Raw genomic sequence first — 15,633 nt, 5'->3', positions numbered from 1 at the left:
GTCTCCAACTAATTTTCCGATTACTCCATCAATGATTGACATCACTCATCCAGTGAAAACTCGCCACATCATTAATTTTGCTGAATTTGACTCCATCTTTTATGTAGCTTCATTGATTAAGCTATCTTTGGTCCATCAAGGATTCATCAAGAATCGTTGATGGTTTATAATTCTACGTCATTTCCTTCTTTAAGCTTCTTCTTTCTAGTTTTCTTCGAAAAACATAATAAATAAACACAAAAACAAATAAATTATCTAAAAATAAAATAGAATAACAAAGAAAACATAAGAGTTTATAACAAAAATATTGCATAATTTCAGCTGGAGTAAGCTTTGATCTCGAACTCCAACTAGTGACCATCAATATTAGGCACCATGTTGAGAAAATGCATGAATAGTTTTTGTTTTGGGTCTGAAATACTTCGATTAAGGAACTCCAAGAGGGAAGAGAAATACATGCATGAGGAGCAAAAAATAGAAAAGGAGAGTCAGCTGGTACAAAGCACCAGGCACAAGAACTCTAACAACATGAAATGGAATTTAGTGTGGCCATGGAAGACCACAAACCCATACAAAAGAGGTTGGGGGTCCATCAAACCCATACTTCCAGGGGCGGACCTATTCATAGGCCCGAAGGGGTCTGGACCCCCCCCCCCCCCAGAATTTTTGGTATACTTCAATTTTAGTTACGTATTTACCTTATTAATATTAAAAATAGGCTTAATTTAAGTATTACACCCCCCAAAAACTTCTATAACCAATCAATTTGAATAATTAATCAATTATATTAAGAAACATAATTATTAAATTGATTGGTCTTTATGTCTGAATAAGTAAAGTAATTGATTTGTTTTATTTGAAAAATAGAAAGTAATTAATTTACCAAGAAAACGTAAAGTAATTGATGAATAAGTTATTACTTTCTTCACATCAACATTTGTAATCTTTATATGAGTTTAGGAGATGTATAAAATAGAATCTTGCTTGATTTGAAGATGAACATCTTCTATAAGAGAAATATACAAAACATTAATTTTTTACAAAATTTTAATATTATATACTATATATGTCTGGACCCCCCTGATGTCAAATCCTGGTTCCGCCCCTGCATACTTCTGCGAACAACCTTGATTTGGCAAGCTTAGCGGCCACATCAGCAGCACAATTCGCTTCAGGATAAATCGACAACCACAAGACTCAGTTGACGATGGAAATCAATGAGAAAAAGATAAATCCTCCAACTACCTTTATCAATTCGATCAATTGTTTAGTGCAGCAATCAACTCCTGCGAGTTACTACACTTTCCAGATTTAACTGACAAGCCAGTTTGATGCCATCAACAACAGCAGAGGGTTCTACCTCAATAGCAAAGTTAGCCATCACTGAACTTGGCTTCTGCCTCAAATCCCAATCAGCTTCAGTTCCACAAATGACTTCAGCCTATATGACAAGAAAAACCATGTCCTGCAAATTAGATGTCAAACCTAGTAATATTGTAAAAGTTTGACAACATGAAAGAGTAAAATCAAGCCTTTCATACAATTAGATAAGATCACACAAGACTATAAGAGAGATACATTTGCATAACAAAATAAATATTATAGGAATTCAGGATTTTGTGTAATAGGAAAGCGGAGGACACAAGGAGAAGTACGTAATAATTAACACCATAGCAATCTCTTCTAAGCTAACTGGAAACCTATGAAATCTCTCCAAAGCTAAACTAAAAACCTTCCATCCTTACCATAAACACATATTAACGAAGAACACCAAGTTGTGATATAGAGGTATCTAGCTGATTACCTAAGTGGCACCTCATCAGCTTCTCAACTCCCTTCCTAGTCCGTGATCAATGCTTCAATGTAGTGATTGTAGTCTATACATGTCATTTGGTGAGATATCCTGAGTAAAAAGGTTGCACATTTGATGCTTATCATAACTAGAATAAAGGAAGCCAATTCTATATTACCTGAATATGCATGTGTTATGAATTTGAATTTGAATTAAATTAAAACATGGGAACAAGATGATGGAAAAAGTAAAATAAGCAAAACAAAATTGTTGAGACACACCAGACATGATTTACCAGGAAAGAAGCAACACACCATACCATCCATACCAAAATAACCCTGCAGCTCCAATAACTGAACCACCTTTTATTACAAACGATTTTGTATGTTCAAATTTCTTATCCTAGTATAAATTCACTTATTAAGCTTCGGAGACTAAAACTCAATCTATAACATGAATCTGTAACTAAAATATATATGCAGTGCTGTATTTGCATTCTTAGGCCACTGATTTTGATCAAGGTCAGACAATATGGGCATGTAGCTTAACAGAAAGGAGTACCATGGATGTGGACCATATTTATTTACCTGGGATGGTGATGTTGGCAGAGTTTGAGTAAGAGGATGTCCACCGAATCTTTCAGAGCAACATTTACCGGCTACTTGCTGATTGTTCAGATACAGGTTGCACAAACAGCTTCCAAGGCCCATTTACCAATGAACATCTATTCAACAATTGCTAGCTTCAGCCTAAGATGAGAAAACCCATGCCAAGGAAATTACATATCAAAACTAGATTATTTGACAATTAGAAAGTACATATTTCAGAATAACGTTTACCTGGTTGCTTGCTTATTGTTAAGATAGAGATTGCACAAATAGCTTCCAAATTCTTTTCTAGCAATCAGCATCCATTCAACAAAAAGCTTCAGCCTAAGACAAGGAAACCCATGCCAAGAAAATCAGATATCAAACCCATGCTAACCATTATATTTGGATTACTTAAGAAGCTCTTAACATGTACCTAGATTTAGGTAAGAGACACTTCAACGAGTCAAATGGGTACCAAGTTTTTCGAGGTGTGTATGACCGCTTGACAATCCATCCTACCTAGAATTAGTTCAGCAAAATGTCAGGGAGGAGTTGCTGATCATATAGCTGTTCAACAAATAAGCAACCAACATCACTAAGCGGTGCATTTCAGTACAACACCCAAAATTTATATATCCTTGTATCATGAGTAGTAAAAAGATAAGAAATGACTAGTAAGAAATAGACATTAATATAACGTACAAAAGCTTTAAGATTTGAACTGATGAAGAGAGAAAGCATATATAATCATATATCATCAGCACCATTTTTAAACACATATTAACAAATAACTTAAAAGTTCGTTCTGATACTGAGCTATCCAGCTTACCTATGTAGCACTTAATCATTTTGATAACTCCAATGCCATTCTTGGTCCTTGAAGCTTCAAAGTGGTTTATAAATGTAGCCCGGAGACATTTTGTGCCTACATAAAATACATAATTAGAGCATTTCTTTATAAAGTGAATTGAAAGTAATAAAATCGATACTACGTATTCAAAATTTGTATTTGGAGATGGGGCCTACCTATGGTTTAAGCCTCCAAGTTTTAGAAGTATAAAGCCTTCTGGGGGATCATCATCAGGTCTTGGAGGTCTAAATTTCCTTTATGGTGTAATCCACCGCTTGACAATCCTCATCCTGTAATGCAATTAGGAGGGATTGGCAATGGAAGGCCACGACTAACTAATCTCAGAATTTTGGATGATCGAGTGATTGGCAATTTAAAATAGAGGGGTTGAAGAGAAAAGTGTGGGACCGCATTGTAATGTGCAGAACTTTCTGTTACTTAAGTACCAGAAAAAGTATCAAACAGACTCGGCCGCAACAACGAACTACAAGGAATTAAACAACTTACCACTCAACAGCATCCCGTAGCTCCTGTTACTGAACCACCATTTAACTTCAACTGATTTTGTATCTTCATATCCCTTGTCCAAGTAATGCACTTATCAAGCTTCAGACCCTAAACCTTCTAACATCTGTAACTAAAATATATATAAGCAGCAGTACACATGCATATATTTTGCAATATTTAGGGGAGAGAATATATGCGGGTGTAGCCTAACACAATGAATCTAGACTATTACGGAATTACCTTTCATGATGGGGAGGTGGAATGGTTTAATAGTGACTACAGAGGATGTCCACTGAGTAGAGCTACTTTCTCCAGCTCCATGTTTATTGTTTGGATGCAGATTGTACAAAAAGCTTCCAATCCGCATCTGTATCCATTCCAAAGAAAGCCTCAGCCTAAGAAAAGAAAATCCATATGCCATGGAAATTAGTTGTCAAACCTAATAAAAATTAGATAATTTGACAACTAGAAAGTGCTTAAATTAAAGCCTTTAAAGTATGACAATGGATCACTGAACATGCTGATCGATAACTTGCACCTAGTTTAGCTAAGGGCCACTTCAATCAGTTAAATGCATTCCAAATTTCCTTTATGGTGAAAGACCATGTGATGCATAATCCTGCATAGAACATGTTCGTCAAAATCAGATTCAATTCTCCAGCTGGAGGTAAATATATCTTTGACAGTTCAACAAATTGACAACCAGGGACCATAAGCATTGGATTGCAGTGAGAAGACATAGTGACTAAATAATAGTATTCTTATTGCAGATAATGCAAAGTAATATGAAACCTAGCTGTATGTAAATATATATTCTTTTACTGAGTAGAAACTAGAAAGAGACAACAAAGGTAGGAAATAGACATGATTTGGGGACTACAGTATAAACTGAAACTAAGAGATAAAACTAAGAGACATCAATCCAAACCAAGTATGCAGTGGCATTAAAACTCTTAACAAATTAATCTTTCCAGAAGTGCTGTTATTCTTTTCAAGTAAAGATTACGACAAAGGCATAGGGAAGGAGTGGCCTAAAAACGACATTACAAAACATAAATAGGCTATGGTTTTTCTTTTTCAAAGACACCAGATCTTATATATACCTACATATTACCAGAGGATTACAATAAATATGATATCTTATGAATACCTACCAAATAAAGATGATTTTCTTTCTTTCATAGTTAAAAGGCATAAAGATAGGTGTAATGACAAGCTAATGCTTTTGAGGTTTAACAAGGAAACAACTCCCTAGTCCCAACAGAATCCTGGAGCTGCTATTAAAATACATTTGTCAATCTTCATACACTAACCTTTTAATCAATTATTAACTAAAATATATATATGCACCAATATATTTCCAATTCTTGGCAATATAGTTTGATCAAAGCACCAGACTATGTTTGGGTGTAGCTTAACAGAACAGAGTCCTTTGGATCTGAAACATATATTTACCTTCAAGTAGCCTTTAATGATTGAGGTGGCAGAATTTGAACAGTCCATTTGCACAGACACCAAATACCAGGCTCCCAGCCTGCTCTTCTTGTTAAGATACAGATTGCAGAAAATGTTTCCAACACCCAATTACTACTCAAATCCCTGTCAGCATGCATTCCACAAAAGCTTCAGACACCAAACTTTAAATGGAATCTGTAACTTGAATATATAGGCATTGAAAACCACGAAGTAACAAGATACAATGACTAAATAACTAATAATATTTTAATTGCAAACTGTGCACACAATGCAAGATTACAAAGTAGTTGAAATCCAACAGTATGAATACCTGAATGGAAATTTATAGCTTGGTGGGATTTCCTGTACCAAAGTAATACGAAATTAGAGTAGTAATCTATAAACTAAATTAAAAGAAAATAAATTTCATACTAAAATTTGCATTTTGGTTATATCTGTTCAGTTCCATGGAGATTTGTATTTGGGCAGCTAGATATCAAACCTAGTCAATTTAGTTTCACAACTAGAAAGTGTATAATTTCAAGCCTTTAAGTACTACGTACATTGGATTGCTTAAGATACTGATAACATATTGAGTTTCACCACTTCAATCAGTCAAATGCATACCAAATTTCATTTGTGGTGAAAGTCCGCCTGATACATATTTCGTCTTGCATAGAATGTGTTCATCAAAATCAGATTCATTTCTCCACCTGGACAAATTAACAAAATCAGATAATATTCAACAAATTAACAAAAAACTCCTGTACCCAACAGGCTGATAAATTGAAAGCATGAGATATAAAAATTGTGAATTAGCAAGCAGTTCACCCAATACTGTAAGTGGCCTTCAAGAACTACGCTATATAGGTTTTCCTTTCCTTTACTACTCTAATGTGACATTTTAGCTTGCAAGTGTTCTATATCGAAACATTTCAATATAACATAATGCCACTGTTATATACCTTTGAAACATTTAAGCTACTGATGAACTCCAACTTCACAAGTTAATTCAGTCATGACCTTTGCTAAGAAGAACAAACAGTTTCGATATCAATTAGCTGTAATAGTTTGAGGTCAAAATTTTCTTTTCCATCTCAGCATAAGGAGTTAGAAAAGAGACATGAATATAAAGAACAAAAGCTTGAAGATTTGATCTAATGGAAAGAAAAAGCAGAGAAGTGGTATGGAGGTGTATCTAGCAAGCATACCTATCTATAGAGCTTCATCAGCTTGACAACTCCAATGACATTCTTAGTCCTAGAAGCTTCAATGCGGTCCTTGAGTGTAACTCAAGATTCTCTGTCGGGAGAACTTCATTTTCTGTTGGGTTGCTTACCATATCCTGATTGACTTGCACACATTCCATTTGCATTTGCAAGTTCTTCATGAAGAACCTAAGAAAAACTCTTAAAGTGAGAACACAATATAAATTTTCAAAATAAAAGATTTGTATTTGGATATGGACATTGCCAAAACCATGGATTCAACTCCTGACCTGAGTGCGGTGTGCATCCATGAGAGGACATGGAAGCCCATCATTCAGAAGCACGCCAAGTAAAGAGATGGAGCACATGCTGGTCGAAGGCAAAATGATTTGCTGCAAACAAACAGATAATCAAAATTCCAACTCCTAAATTAGAAACTGAAAAGAAAAAGAAATGCAGAAAGTAGAAATAAGAAAAACAAAAAAGAAAAGGAGAAATAGTATTTACCTCTGAGCGAGGATGAAGGAAGAGCCAGTTTATGGTTTGCAACCGCCTGAAAATTCCTCCTGCATAGGATTTATCGATCAAGATGGATTGGAGTTAAAATCATCTTATGGAAGTTGAACAAGTCTGTAAGCCTTGGACTACAGAAAGAAGATACAATAATGATTATTAAAGAATTGATGATTATATTCTTACTGCAAAATGTGAACAGAATTGCAAATTTGCAAAGTAGTTGAAATCCAACAATATGAATACCAGAATGGAATTACATAGAGTCATCGAATTAAAGATTCATTCAGAATTTGCATTTGGTGAGCGATACCTGTTCAACAAAAATTCCAACCTAAATTAGAAACTGAAAATAAAAAGAAATGCGGAAAGTAGAAATAAGAAAAACAAAAAGGAAAAGGAAAAGGAGAAATAGAAGTACCTCTGAGAATCTGTTGATCAATTTGGGTTGGAGTTGAATCATCTTATGAAAGTTGAACAAGCCTGTAAGCATGGGACTAGAATGATTAAACAAGCCAGAATATTCTTAGAGAATGCAAACTTGCAAAGTAGTTGAAATCGAACAATATGAATACCTGAATGGAATTATGGGCTGCTTGGATTTTCTGCTCCAAAAGAATACAAAGTTAGAGTAGTAAATATAAAGATTAGAAGAAAATAAATTTCATAGTAAATATTGTAAGGATTCATTCAGAATTTGCATTTGGTGAGCGATACCTGTTCAGTTCCATCCAATTGTGAGGTTTGGGATGTGAAAAATGTTGTGCCACTCCTTCCCCACGCCTTTTTCGTATTCTCCTTCCAGAATTGGACAACCCTTGATCTCCAAAGTACGCAGTTCTGGTATCTTGTAGAGGAACTCTGGCAGTGCTTTTAGCGTTGGGCAGTACAGAATTCGCAACTCAGAAAGGCGTGGCATTATTGTGATTTCAGAAAGAAAGGCCCACTCTTCCCAGTTGCGCATCTCTCTAAATTCAAGTCGTTTCAATTTGGGGAATAGAATTCCTGAGACTTGTTCTTCTTCTTCTATTCCCAGAAATTCAACTCCCACCGTTTTCACTTTCTTCATCCCGTCTATCTCCAGAATTTCAAGCGATGGCAATTTTCCAAGAGGAGGCAGAACTTCACAAAATCTCCACCCAATGAGAGAAACACTTCTCAAATTGTGTAAAGACTTGATCCAATAGAGAGACTCGGTGGTGCCAATTTGGCAATACCCAATCAGAAGAGATTCCAAATTTTGATGTGGTTGCAATGCTTTCACTATTTCTTCATCACCTTTTCTCTGCTCTGCAGCTCCTCCGTGGAAAAGTACTTCCAAACGAGAGAGGTGCTCCTTATTCCCCAACTGTGCTTTCTCAATCTCACTCGCATCATCTTTCCCCAATCTTTCTATCTGAAGGATCCCCTGAAGCTGGTCCATGATTCCGAGATCTCCTAATTTCAATGCTTCATCATCATCACCCTCACATACATAAAACCTATCTAGTACTTGCAGACTTTTCAAACTCCCAATCCCTTTCGGTAAGTACCTCAGCTCAGAACAAGCCCAAACATATAGATGCTTCAAGTTAATCAACTTTCCCATTGCCTTGGGTAGTTTCTCAAGATGAGGACACCACGAAACGTCCAGAGTTTGTAGATTGTATAAATCACACACAGCATCCGGTAATTCTTTCAAATTACCACTCCAAGACAAATCCATATATCTCAAATGAATCAATTCACCAATCTCTTTTGGAACTTCATTGAGCATGTTATCACTCAAATTCAATGTCCTGAGGCATTTCATTTGCATAACCGAACGGGGGCTTATGGTTGTAATTTCTGAATCAAGGAGTATAAGGCTACGCATATTTTTACATCCGTAACACAAAGTAGGAAGTGGACCTTTGGCTACATTTTTTAAGGTCAAATGACGAACCTTATCACTGGGTAGCTCTGTACTTTGATTAGCACCATCGACCGCTTCTATAATAGTGCATTCTTTTTGGGTAAGAAACTGCACAAAGTCATGCACTATATCATGCATTTTGCACCCTCTAATATTTCCCAACTCATCTTTGACAAAATCTTGAAAGAAAGACCGCATTGCTAGACTCTCAAAATAACTTTGACCTATTCTTCTCTTTTCTTTTTTCCCCTTTGAATTAAGATAATCTTGTGACATCCAAAACTCAATCAAATCATCTTTTCTTAACTTATAATCTTTGGGAAATATTGCACAATACAAAAGACACATTTTGACTGTAGGAGCCAAATCATAATAACTTAGTAACAGTGGTCGGAAAACTTGTTCCTCAACTTCTTCTAGTTCCCATATCTTACTATTCAGAACATCCCGCCATTCCTCTTTTGTTTTCTTATACCACACTAGACTACCTAAAGTCTTTGCAGCAAGAGGCAAACCTTTACACTTTTTCACAATTTCCTCACCAATAGCTCCAAACTCAGTAACCTGATCTTCTTTCCTATCCAAAAATGCGATGCTATTGAACAATGCTAGACAATCCTTATCATTCAACTTATCTGAATGGATCATGCTGCTAGTTGCTCTCATCATTTTAGCAACCCCTTCTTTTCGCGTGGTCACCAGTATTGTACTGCCCTTAGCACAACTTTGCATTATAATTGGTAGTTTCAAATTTTCCCACTTTTTATGGTCTTCCGTCCACACATCATCTAGTACAAGAAGAAACTTCTTATCCTCAACACGTCTCTTGATAGATTGCAATAAAATTTGCAACTCATTTGAACTGCTTTGGGTTTCATCTAGATTTTCAATGATGGCTTTCGCAATCTTAACCTCATCAAAAGGGTCTGAGACACAAACCCATACTTTCTTGTTGAAATGGGCTGTAACATTTTCATTGTTATAGGCCAGTTGGGCAAGAGTTGTTTTCCCCATCCCTCCCATCCCTACAATAGGGATGACAAGGAGCTTCCCCCCATCTTGGTTACTCTCTCTCAACAACTTGCTCAACAACATCTTTTTTTCTTCTTCTCGGCCAAATATCATAGATATATCGACCAAAGATGAAGTATTCTGTCGTTGAATAAGCTGCTCATCATGGCCACCTATTGTGGTTTGATGAAAGCCGAACATTTCTCGCTCAGCAGCAATTAAAGTTAACCTCTCATTCAGTTCCTTTATCCTTTTAGCAATGTTATGACGATGAATGACCTTATTGACTTTGCCAAAACAAAAGCAACCGGAGGGCATGGGGAAACATACCTTCTTCTTGGTAACAAGAGCATTATCTACTTCCACCTCTTGCTTCTCCTCCACTTGTTGTCTGAGAAGTTCAGTGTTCCACTCATCTAGCACGTTGTCCATCTCGTACGACACATCTTTCAGCTTCTTCAACCAATCTTCCACGCTAGCCTCCGTCACTTGTTTCTTCTCTGCATCCTCAAGCACAGCCTGGATAGCTTTGAGCTTGCTGCTGAAACTTTTAACGTCTTTCTCAGCATCCAAAACCAGTTTCACCGCTGCATTTGTGTGTTTATATACTACTGAAGCCAATTGCTCCAGAAGCACGGAGATGAGTGCATCAGCCATTTTTGGCGTCAGAACTTGGCTACAATTCAAAGAATAGAGATGAATATGAGCTAAGATAAAATGGATGAGAGTGCTTTTACCTCTCTTTTCTACTCGGTTTATAAATATACGTAGTGCCGAAATTTCTTAGATACTCCAATAAATTTCATTTGGCTAAATTCGAGTTTGGATATAGATTGGAAATAATTGAAGTAACGAATATATGCACCGGCCATCCCCATCATAACAATCGATAAGTTATAATTTCCAAAGAGATAGAAGGAGATACCTGCCTCGATTATTACTTCAACAACTTTAGCTAAAGAGAGAAATATTCCTCTTTAACTATACTTGAACCACAAGAGAGAAAAAGCAGCACTCTTGTATAGAAAAAGAATAATAATGCGAGAGATGAAAAGCATATATTGTTCTTTTCTGCACTCTTTACGTACAACTGCTTCATCACTCTTCATCAACATTGAACAACCATGCGAAACGTTCGTAACTATCCTTCCATTCCTATTGACCCATATTGTTGAAAACAAGCATATTGTTTGAGGTCGATTTGAATGGATTGATTTAAAACAACTTAATTAACTTTGACAACAGTGGTAAATTAGCTAACATATATGAAATATTAGGTGGAATGAGTTTGAGATGGATTTGAAATACCTATATGCAAGGAATCATGTTCATTGTTAAGAAAGCAAAATAAATCTCGCAGTGTGCACTCAAAGGATTGCCAATTTTGTAGACCAGTCACCAGAGGACGTAAATTGTTTTATTTGTTCAAAGTTCAAAACATAGTTCTTTAATCATCTCCCACACAAAAATCCGGTCCTCAGGCAACCGTTATCCATAAAAACGGCAAGCTCCGGTTTCGGGGACTTGACGCTGATTGAAGCAAACAATGTTGATCGAGATTGACATGCAGCCACTCAAAGAAAGAGATCCGGTCTTTGGAGTAACATTTGTTCCATCATCAGCATTGAACTAACGAACTTTACACACTAGGTGCTCATTCTCTATGAAACCTTGAGGTTATTTCGTATAAATTTCCTCATTTAAATCTCCATCGAGGAAAGCAGTGGTATCCATGAACATGGATGAAGTATTCTACATCAATTAAGACAAAAAAAGTTTATTATGGCATCAGCCTAACAGGGTGATTTTTGAAAACATTGCTTCTAGTTTGGCACAAGTTATCTATGCTGGAACAAATACTTCTCCATGTTATGAAGCAAATCCTCCCAAGGATAAGCATTTAAAGGACAAGCATTTTCACATTAAATGGATAGTCACAGACCCTTCACTAATCAAGTTAACTTTGATAGGTATGCTACCTCTAATTTTATGTCAGAGACAACCTAGGTAAACCCCCCATCATTGCAGCTGCTAAACACTTGGTGTTGCTGAGATTCTCGTCACTAGAGTTATTGCTCTCAGAGACGGCTTACTTGCAGTACAAGTTCATCATTTTCAAAGTACTGATGTAGAAGATGACTCAAAGATCTTCATTAATTGGTAGCATCAATAGCGTTCTGTTCCCTGGAAAATTAAACTTCTGTTCAAAGACACCCTTCCGCTGCCAGTTTCACTTCCCTCACCTTCTCCCACATTCTTGTGAGGCAAACTTTGTGGTTGATTCTCTTGAAACTTTAGATCATGACGCAACGACCTGAACAACTTGGAATAGACTTCTACCTTCATCCTCAAGCTCTATTTTCCATTTTGAACAGGTTGGCTCTGGTTGAGTTAGGGGTTTTCTTTTTAAGTTTTTTTTTTTAATAAAATAAAGAAAAAATAAGAGCGGGGTAATGAACTATATATAGTCACAGTCTGTAGAGTGTAGAGCTAATCTTGTGGTTTCCACAGCTAAATCTTTGTAATGATCTTCAGAGTGCCGCTGTAACTTTATCAAACCTCAACAGTGTATGTAGAAAGAAAATTGCTTGGTTTTTTAGGGAGGGTTTTAATCTCTCCTATTTTGCCCTAGCTGACTCTCTGTGTATTTGAAAACTTTGCAATTACTAGAGTATATGAGATACAGTATAATGTCAAAAGTATTATCGGAACAGAAGGAAATAGAAACATGTTGAAAATAAAACAGGAACTAGAGCAAATTCTTTGCCAAGGCATTCTTTAAACATATAAAGATAATGCTTATCAAAATTGGAAAACTATCCTGTCTGCGATAGCTATGCACTCCATTATTCCAGGCTCTCTCTGCACCAACTCTACATATATTGTGACTGGATAATAAGACAACCAAGAGAACAAATTAACATTAGGAATTGATTGTTAGTATTACATTTTGTTTCAATAATATTAGAGAGATCAATGCATATGGAAACTGTAATTCTTTATAGGCTCAAGTGAGATCATGTCATGTTTGCATCCGTAAGTAGTTCAAACAGCATTCAGTGGCTGCTGATATCAAAGTGCAGATTTATTACTTAGTTATAGTAATATAAACCTCATTAACCTATATATGACTTAACGAGACTAATCCAAAAGAAATAGAGTTAGCATGTGACATAATTAATAAATCAGCTGTGTCCAAACCTGCACGCTTCAAATTTTCACATTAGTGATATACTTCATAACCATGCCAACAATATCTGATTGGACTTTGGAGGCCGATTCCTTCAAACTCTTAATCTTCGTTTCTGTTTCTTCCTCGAGCCTTTTTACATTGGATCCAGAACTCCCACTTGTCTACAGAAATTTAATAAAAGGCTAATCAGATCATTTTATGGTGGTAATGTACTGATGCTGCTCAATATTTCATTCAAGAAAGAACATGACTTCTTATTTATTTATGTATCTTTTGTGACAGGAATGAAGTTCTTTTCATATTGATTGTTGGTACCTCCGAAAGTTTGTTTTGGTACTCAGCCTCCATATTGATGCGATACTGTTGCACTTCCCTCTCAGCTTCTTCTTTAGCTTGTCTCAAGCGAGCCATCTTCGCTAAAGAATGTAAGATTATTGTGCAAGACACATACAAATGGTTAAAACGAAAAGGAGCAAATAACATGAAAAACACAGAATCAGAAAACAATGGAAGTCGAATAAATGAAGTGATGAAACTTGTTCAACCTATAATCAGCTTTAGTTGAATATGAGATCATGCATGTAGAATGATAATTGTGGAAATGAGTTTACGCATTTACAGTTTCTAGCGCTGTTAACAATGTGTTGAGCTTCCTGTTCTGCTGTTAGCAGCATCTGGATGCCTCCTTGTCCTCTAACGGAGTCCATCTCTGGGCAACCTAAAAAGGACAAGATAGCTTAAGAGCTTCGATCAGAAAATATCTCACACCTTCTCTACTTAAAGGTAAATGATCAAAAACTTATTGGAGAAATAAGAAAGCTTGAATTATATTCTCTTATATTCTCGTATGCTCTCTCAATCAAAACAGACCAGCACTACTTGGATACACCAGTATTAGTTTGCAGTAGATCCTTAAATTTCATAACCACTACTGATTACAACAAGAATAACTACCTATTGCTAACCTTAGGTACTTTATAAATGGATCACTTAATCTATTCTAACCAGACTTAATAAGCTTTAGGGAATATTCTGAGTGCTATATAATACGATACAGTAGCTGCAGCATCTTGTTCTGCAGATGAACTGATCTTCTGGTTGGCATCATCAAATGAAATTGTCAGGAAATCAACCATAGCTAGGAGTATATCTGTGAGCTCATCAGTAGTGATTCAGTACTAAACAATATTGACCAATATCCTATGGTTAATCTCCCTATCTCTTAGCCAAAGTGAATCAATTCCAATGACTTCTCTGAAGAGCCTTGATTAAGGATAAGACATCTTTAAACCAAGTTTGATGGATATTGGAACGACAAGAAGAATATAAGATACATCGTTGCAGAATCCAAGCCAGTTATGTAGAGTGATTCAAGGAACTCTGTGTTAAACCTTAGTGGAATGACTGGAATCCAAGCTGACTCTGTCAAATATAGCAAAGGGCTAGGGGAGTTGGTCCAGCATCTCCCATACCATTTAAATGCTCAAAAAAAAAAAAAAAAATACATACAGATCAATGGAGAGTGTTAAAGAATGTAGGCTACTAAAAAGAATGAATGAAATTCTCATTGTGTCAGTCATTTATATCACTGGGGCTCCTTAAAATGCACCAGTAGATATCAGCTTTTACTAACTAATAATTGTATTGGTAGAGATGACCCCTTAAAAGTGTGAACAGATATCTCAAGGCTGACCAACCATTGATTCTATAGACAACTAATCCGAAAGGATCCATTTGTTGTACAAGCATGCGAAGTTGCAAGGACATATGCAGCCGGTACTAATTGTTAGATCTCCATTGTTCTCATAGACTGGTAATTCAATCTCTTTGAGCATGAACTTTTCTAAATTTAAGTCCTTCTATTCCACATACGATTGTTTCAACTAATTGGTAATTTGATCTTATTGATCACACTTGATAATATGATAAAGGAAACACATATAATTTGTAAGTAATCAAATATCAATCAATATCATTTCAATTCTCTTTTTACAGATGTACCTATGAGCAATGTAAACTAATCAACACTTCCCTGCAGATTTAGCTAGATTTCTGAAGATAAACTAGAAACTCTTATACAATGAGTGTGCAGATTCATGTGAGTTTCATTATCTAACACTTGATTAATCTCTTCCAAATTTGAATTCAAAATTTTAAATTAGTTATCGGGCCTCAAATGTACAGACAGAATATTGAAACTCAAACAAATATACAAAAGGAAAACAAAACTTGAAACATATATGACACTAGATAATACTTGTCTTTGTATCTTATCAAAAGTAAAACAAAATTTGAAGATATACCTGAAGAAAAAGGTACGTACTACAGAAGAGTTGATTCTGAATTGGAACGATGGCAGATGAAGTTTTTTGATAATAAACGTTGGAGAGAGAGAGAGAGAGAGAGAGATTAGGCTTCAGTCTAGGTCAAAACTGTTTGCATTTACACTTGATTTATACATTTGTGGTCGTTCTGTTGAGAAATAATAGGGTGCTGATGTACCAAAAAAAAAATTTTTTGGGTTACGATATACCAGAAGATTTTCAACGAGATTGGACCATGCATTTATTAGAATTTGAGTATTTCCTTTAATAATGGGAAGAAATTGAAAACGATATTC

At 35.8% G+C, this 15,633-nt stretch overlaps 2 protein-coding genes across 2 annotated transcripts; both read right to left on the bottom strand.

The window, feature by feature from the left end:
- Nucleotides 1-964: 964 nt before the first annotated feature.
- Nucleotides 965-10,555, bottom strand: LOC133743582 (disease resistance protein RGA2-like). The gene is made up of 18 exons (XM_062171565.1): nucleotides 7,633-10,555; nucleotides 7,491-7,520; nucleotides 7,337-7,398; nucleotides 6,910-6,968; nucleotides 6,693-6,794; nucleotides 6,406-6,591; nucleotides 6,160-6,222; nucleotides 5,526-5,907; nucleotides 5,195-5,338; nucleotides 3,980-4,358; nucleotides 3,740-3,863; nucleotides 3,409-3,522; nucleotides 3,212-3,307; nucleotides 2,816-2,901; nucleotides 2,632-2,724; nucleotides 2,380-2,541; nucleotides 1,805-1,903; nucleotides 965-1,441 (listed from the first exon to the last, which is right to left on the bottom strand). Exon 1 carries the CDS (start codon nucleotides 10,475-10,477, stop codon nucleotides 7,637-7,639), a length of 2,841 nt encoding a protein of 946 aa, XP_062027549.1. The 5' UTR covers nucleotides 10,478-10,555; the 3' UTR covers nucleotides 965-1,441; nucleotides 1,805-1,903; nucleotides 2,380-2,541; nucleotides 2,632-2,724; nucleotides 2,816-2,901; nucleotides 3,212-3,307; nucleotides 3,409-3,522; nucleotides 3,740-3,863; nucleotides 3,980-4,358; nucleotides 5,195-5,338; nucleotides 5,526-5,907; nucleotides 6,160-6,222; nucleotides 6,406-6,591; nucleotides 6,693-6,794; nucleotides 6,910-6,968; nucleotides 7,337-7,398; nucleotides 7,491-7,520; nucleotides 7,633-7,636.
- Nucleotides 10,556-12,487: 1,932 nt separating this feature from the next.
- Nucleotides 12,488-15,460, bottom strand: LOC133706904 (V-type proton ATPase subunit G-like). Its single transcript, XM_062132448.1, has 5 exons — nucleotides 15,317-15,460; nucleotides 13,633-13,731; nucleotides 13,329-13,429; nucleotides 13,022-13,174; nucleotides 12,488-12,708 (listed from the first exon to the last, which is right to left on the bottom strand). Exons 2-4 carry the CDS (start codon nucleotides 13,718-13,720, stop codon nucleotides 13,031-13,033), a joined length of 333 nt encoding a protein of 110 aa, XP_061988432.1. The 5' UTR covers nucleotides 13,721-13,731; nucleotides 15,317-15,460; the 3' UTR covers nucleotides 12,488-12,708; nucleotides 13,022-13,030.
- Between the last annotated feature and the right edge of the window lie 173 nt (nucleotides 15,461-15,633).

Source organism: Rosa rugosa, chromosome 4 (genome assembly GCF_958449725.1).
Source record: "Rosa rugosa chromosome 4, drRosRugo1.1, whole genome shotgun sequence".
Taxonomy (NCBI): domain Eukaryota; kingdom Viridiplantae; phylum Streptophyta; class Magnoliopsida; order Rosales; family Rosaceae; genus Rosa; species Rosa rugosa.
Note: the sequence above shows the minus strand (reverse complement) of the source record. Positions and strands in the feature narration are given on the sequence as shown.

Bases quoted from the DNA above. Each gene is read 5' to 3' on its own strand.
- LOC133743582 (XM_062171565.1), bottom strand. From the start codon at position 10,477: ATGGCTGATGCACTCATCTCCGTGCTTCTGGAGCAATTGGCTTCAGTA.
- LOC133706904 (XM_062132448.1), bottom strand. From the start codon at position 13,720: ATGGACTCCGTTAGAGGACAAGGAGGCATCCAGATGCTGCTAACAGCA. The intron at 13,430-13,632 runs GTAAATGCGTAA...TACATTCTTTAG, and splicing joins TGTTAACAGCGCTAGAAACT to CGAAGATGGCTCGCTTGAGA. The intron at 13,175-13,328 runs GTACCAACAATC...AAATTTCTGTAG, and splicing joins ACCAAAACAAACTTTCGGAG to ACAAGTGGGAGTTCTGGATC.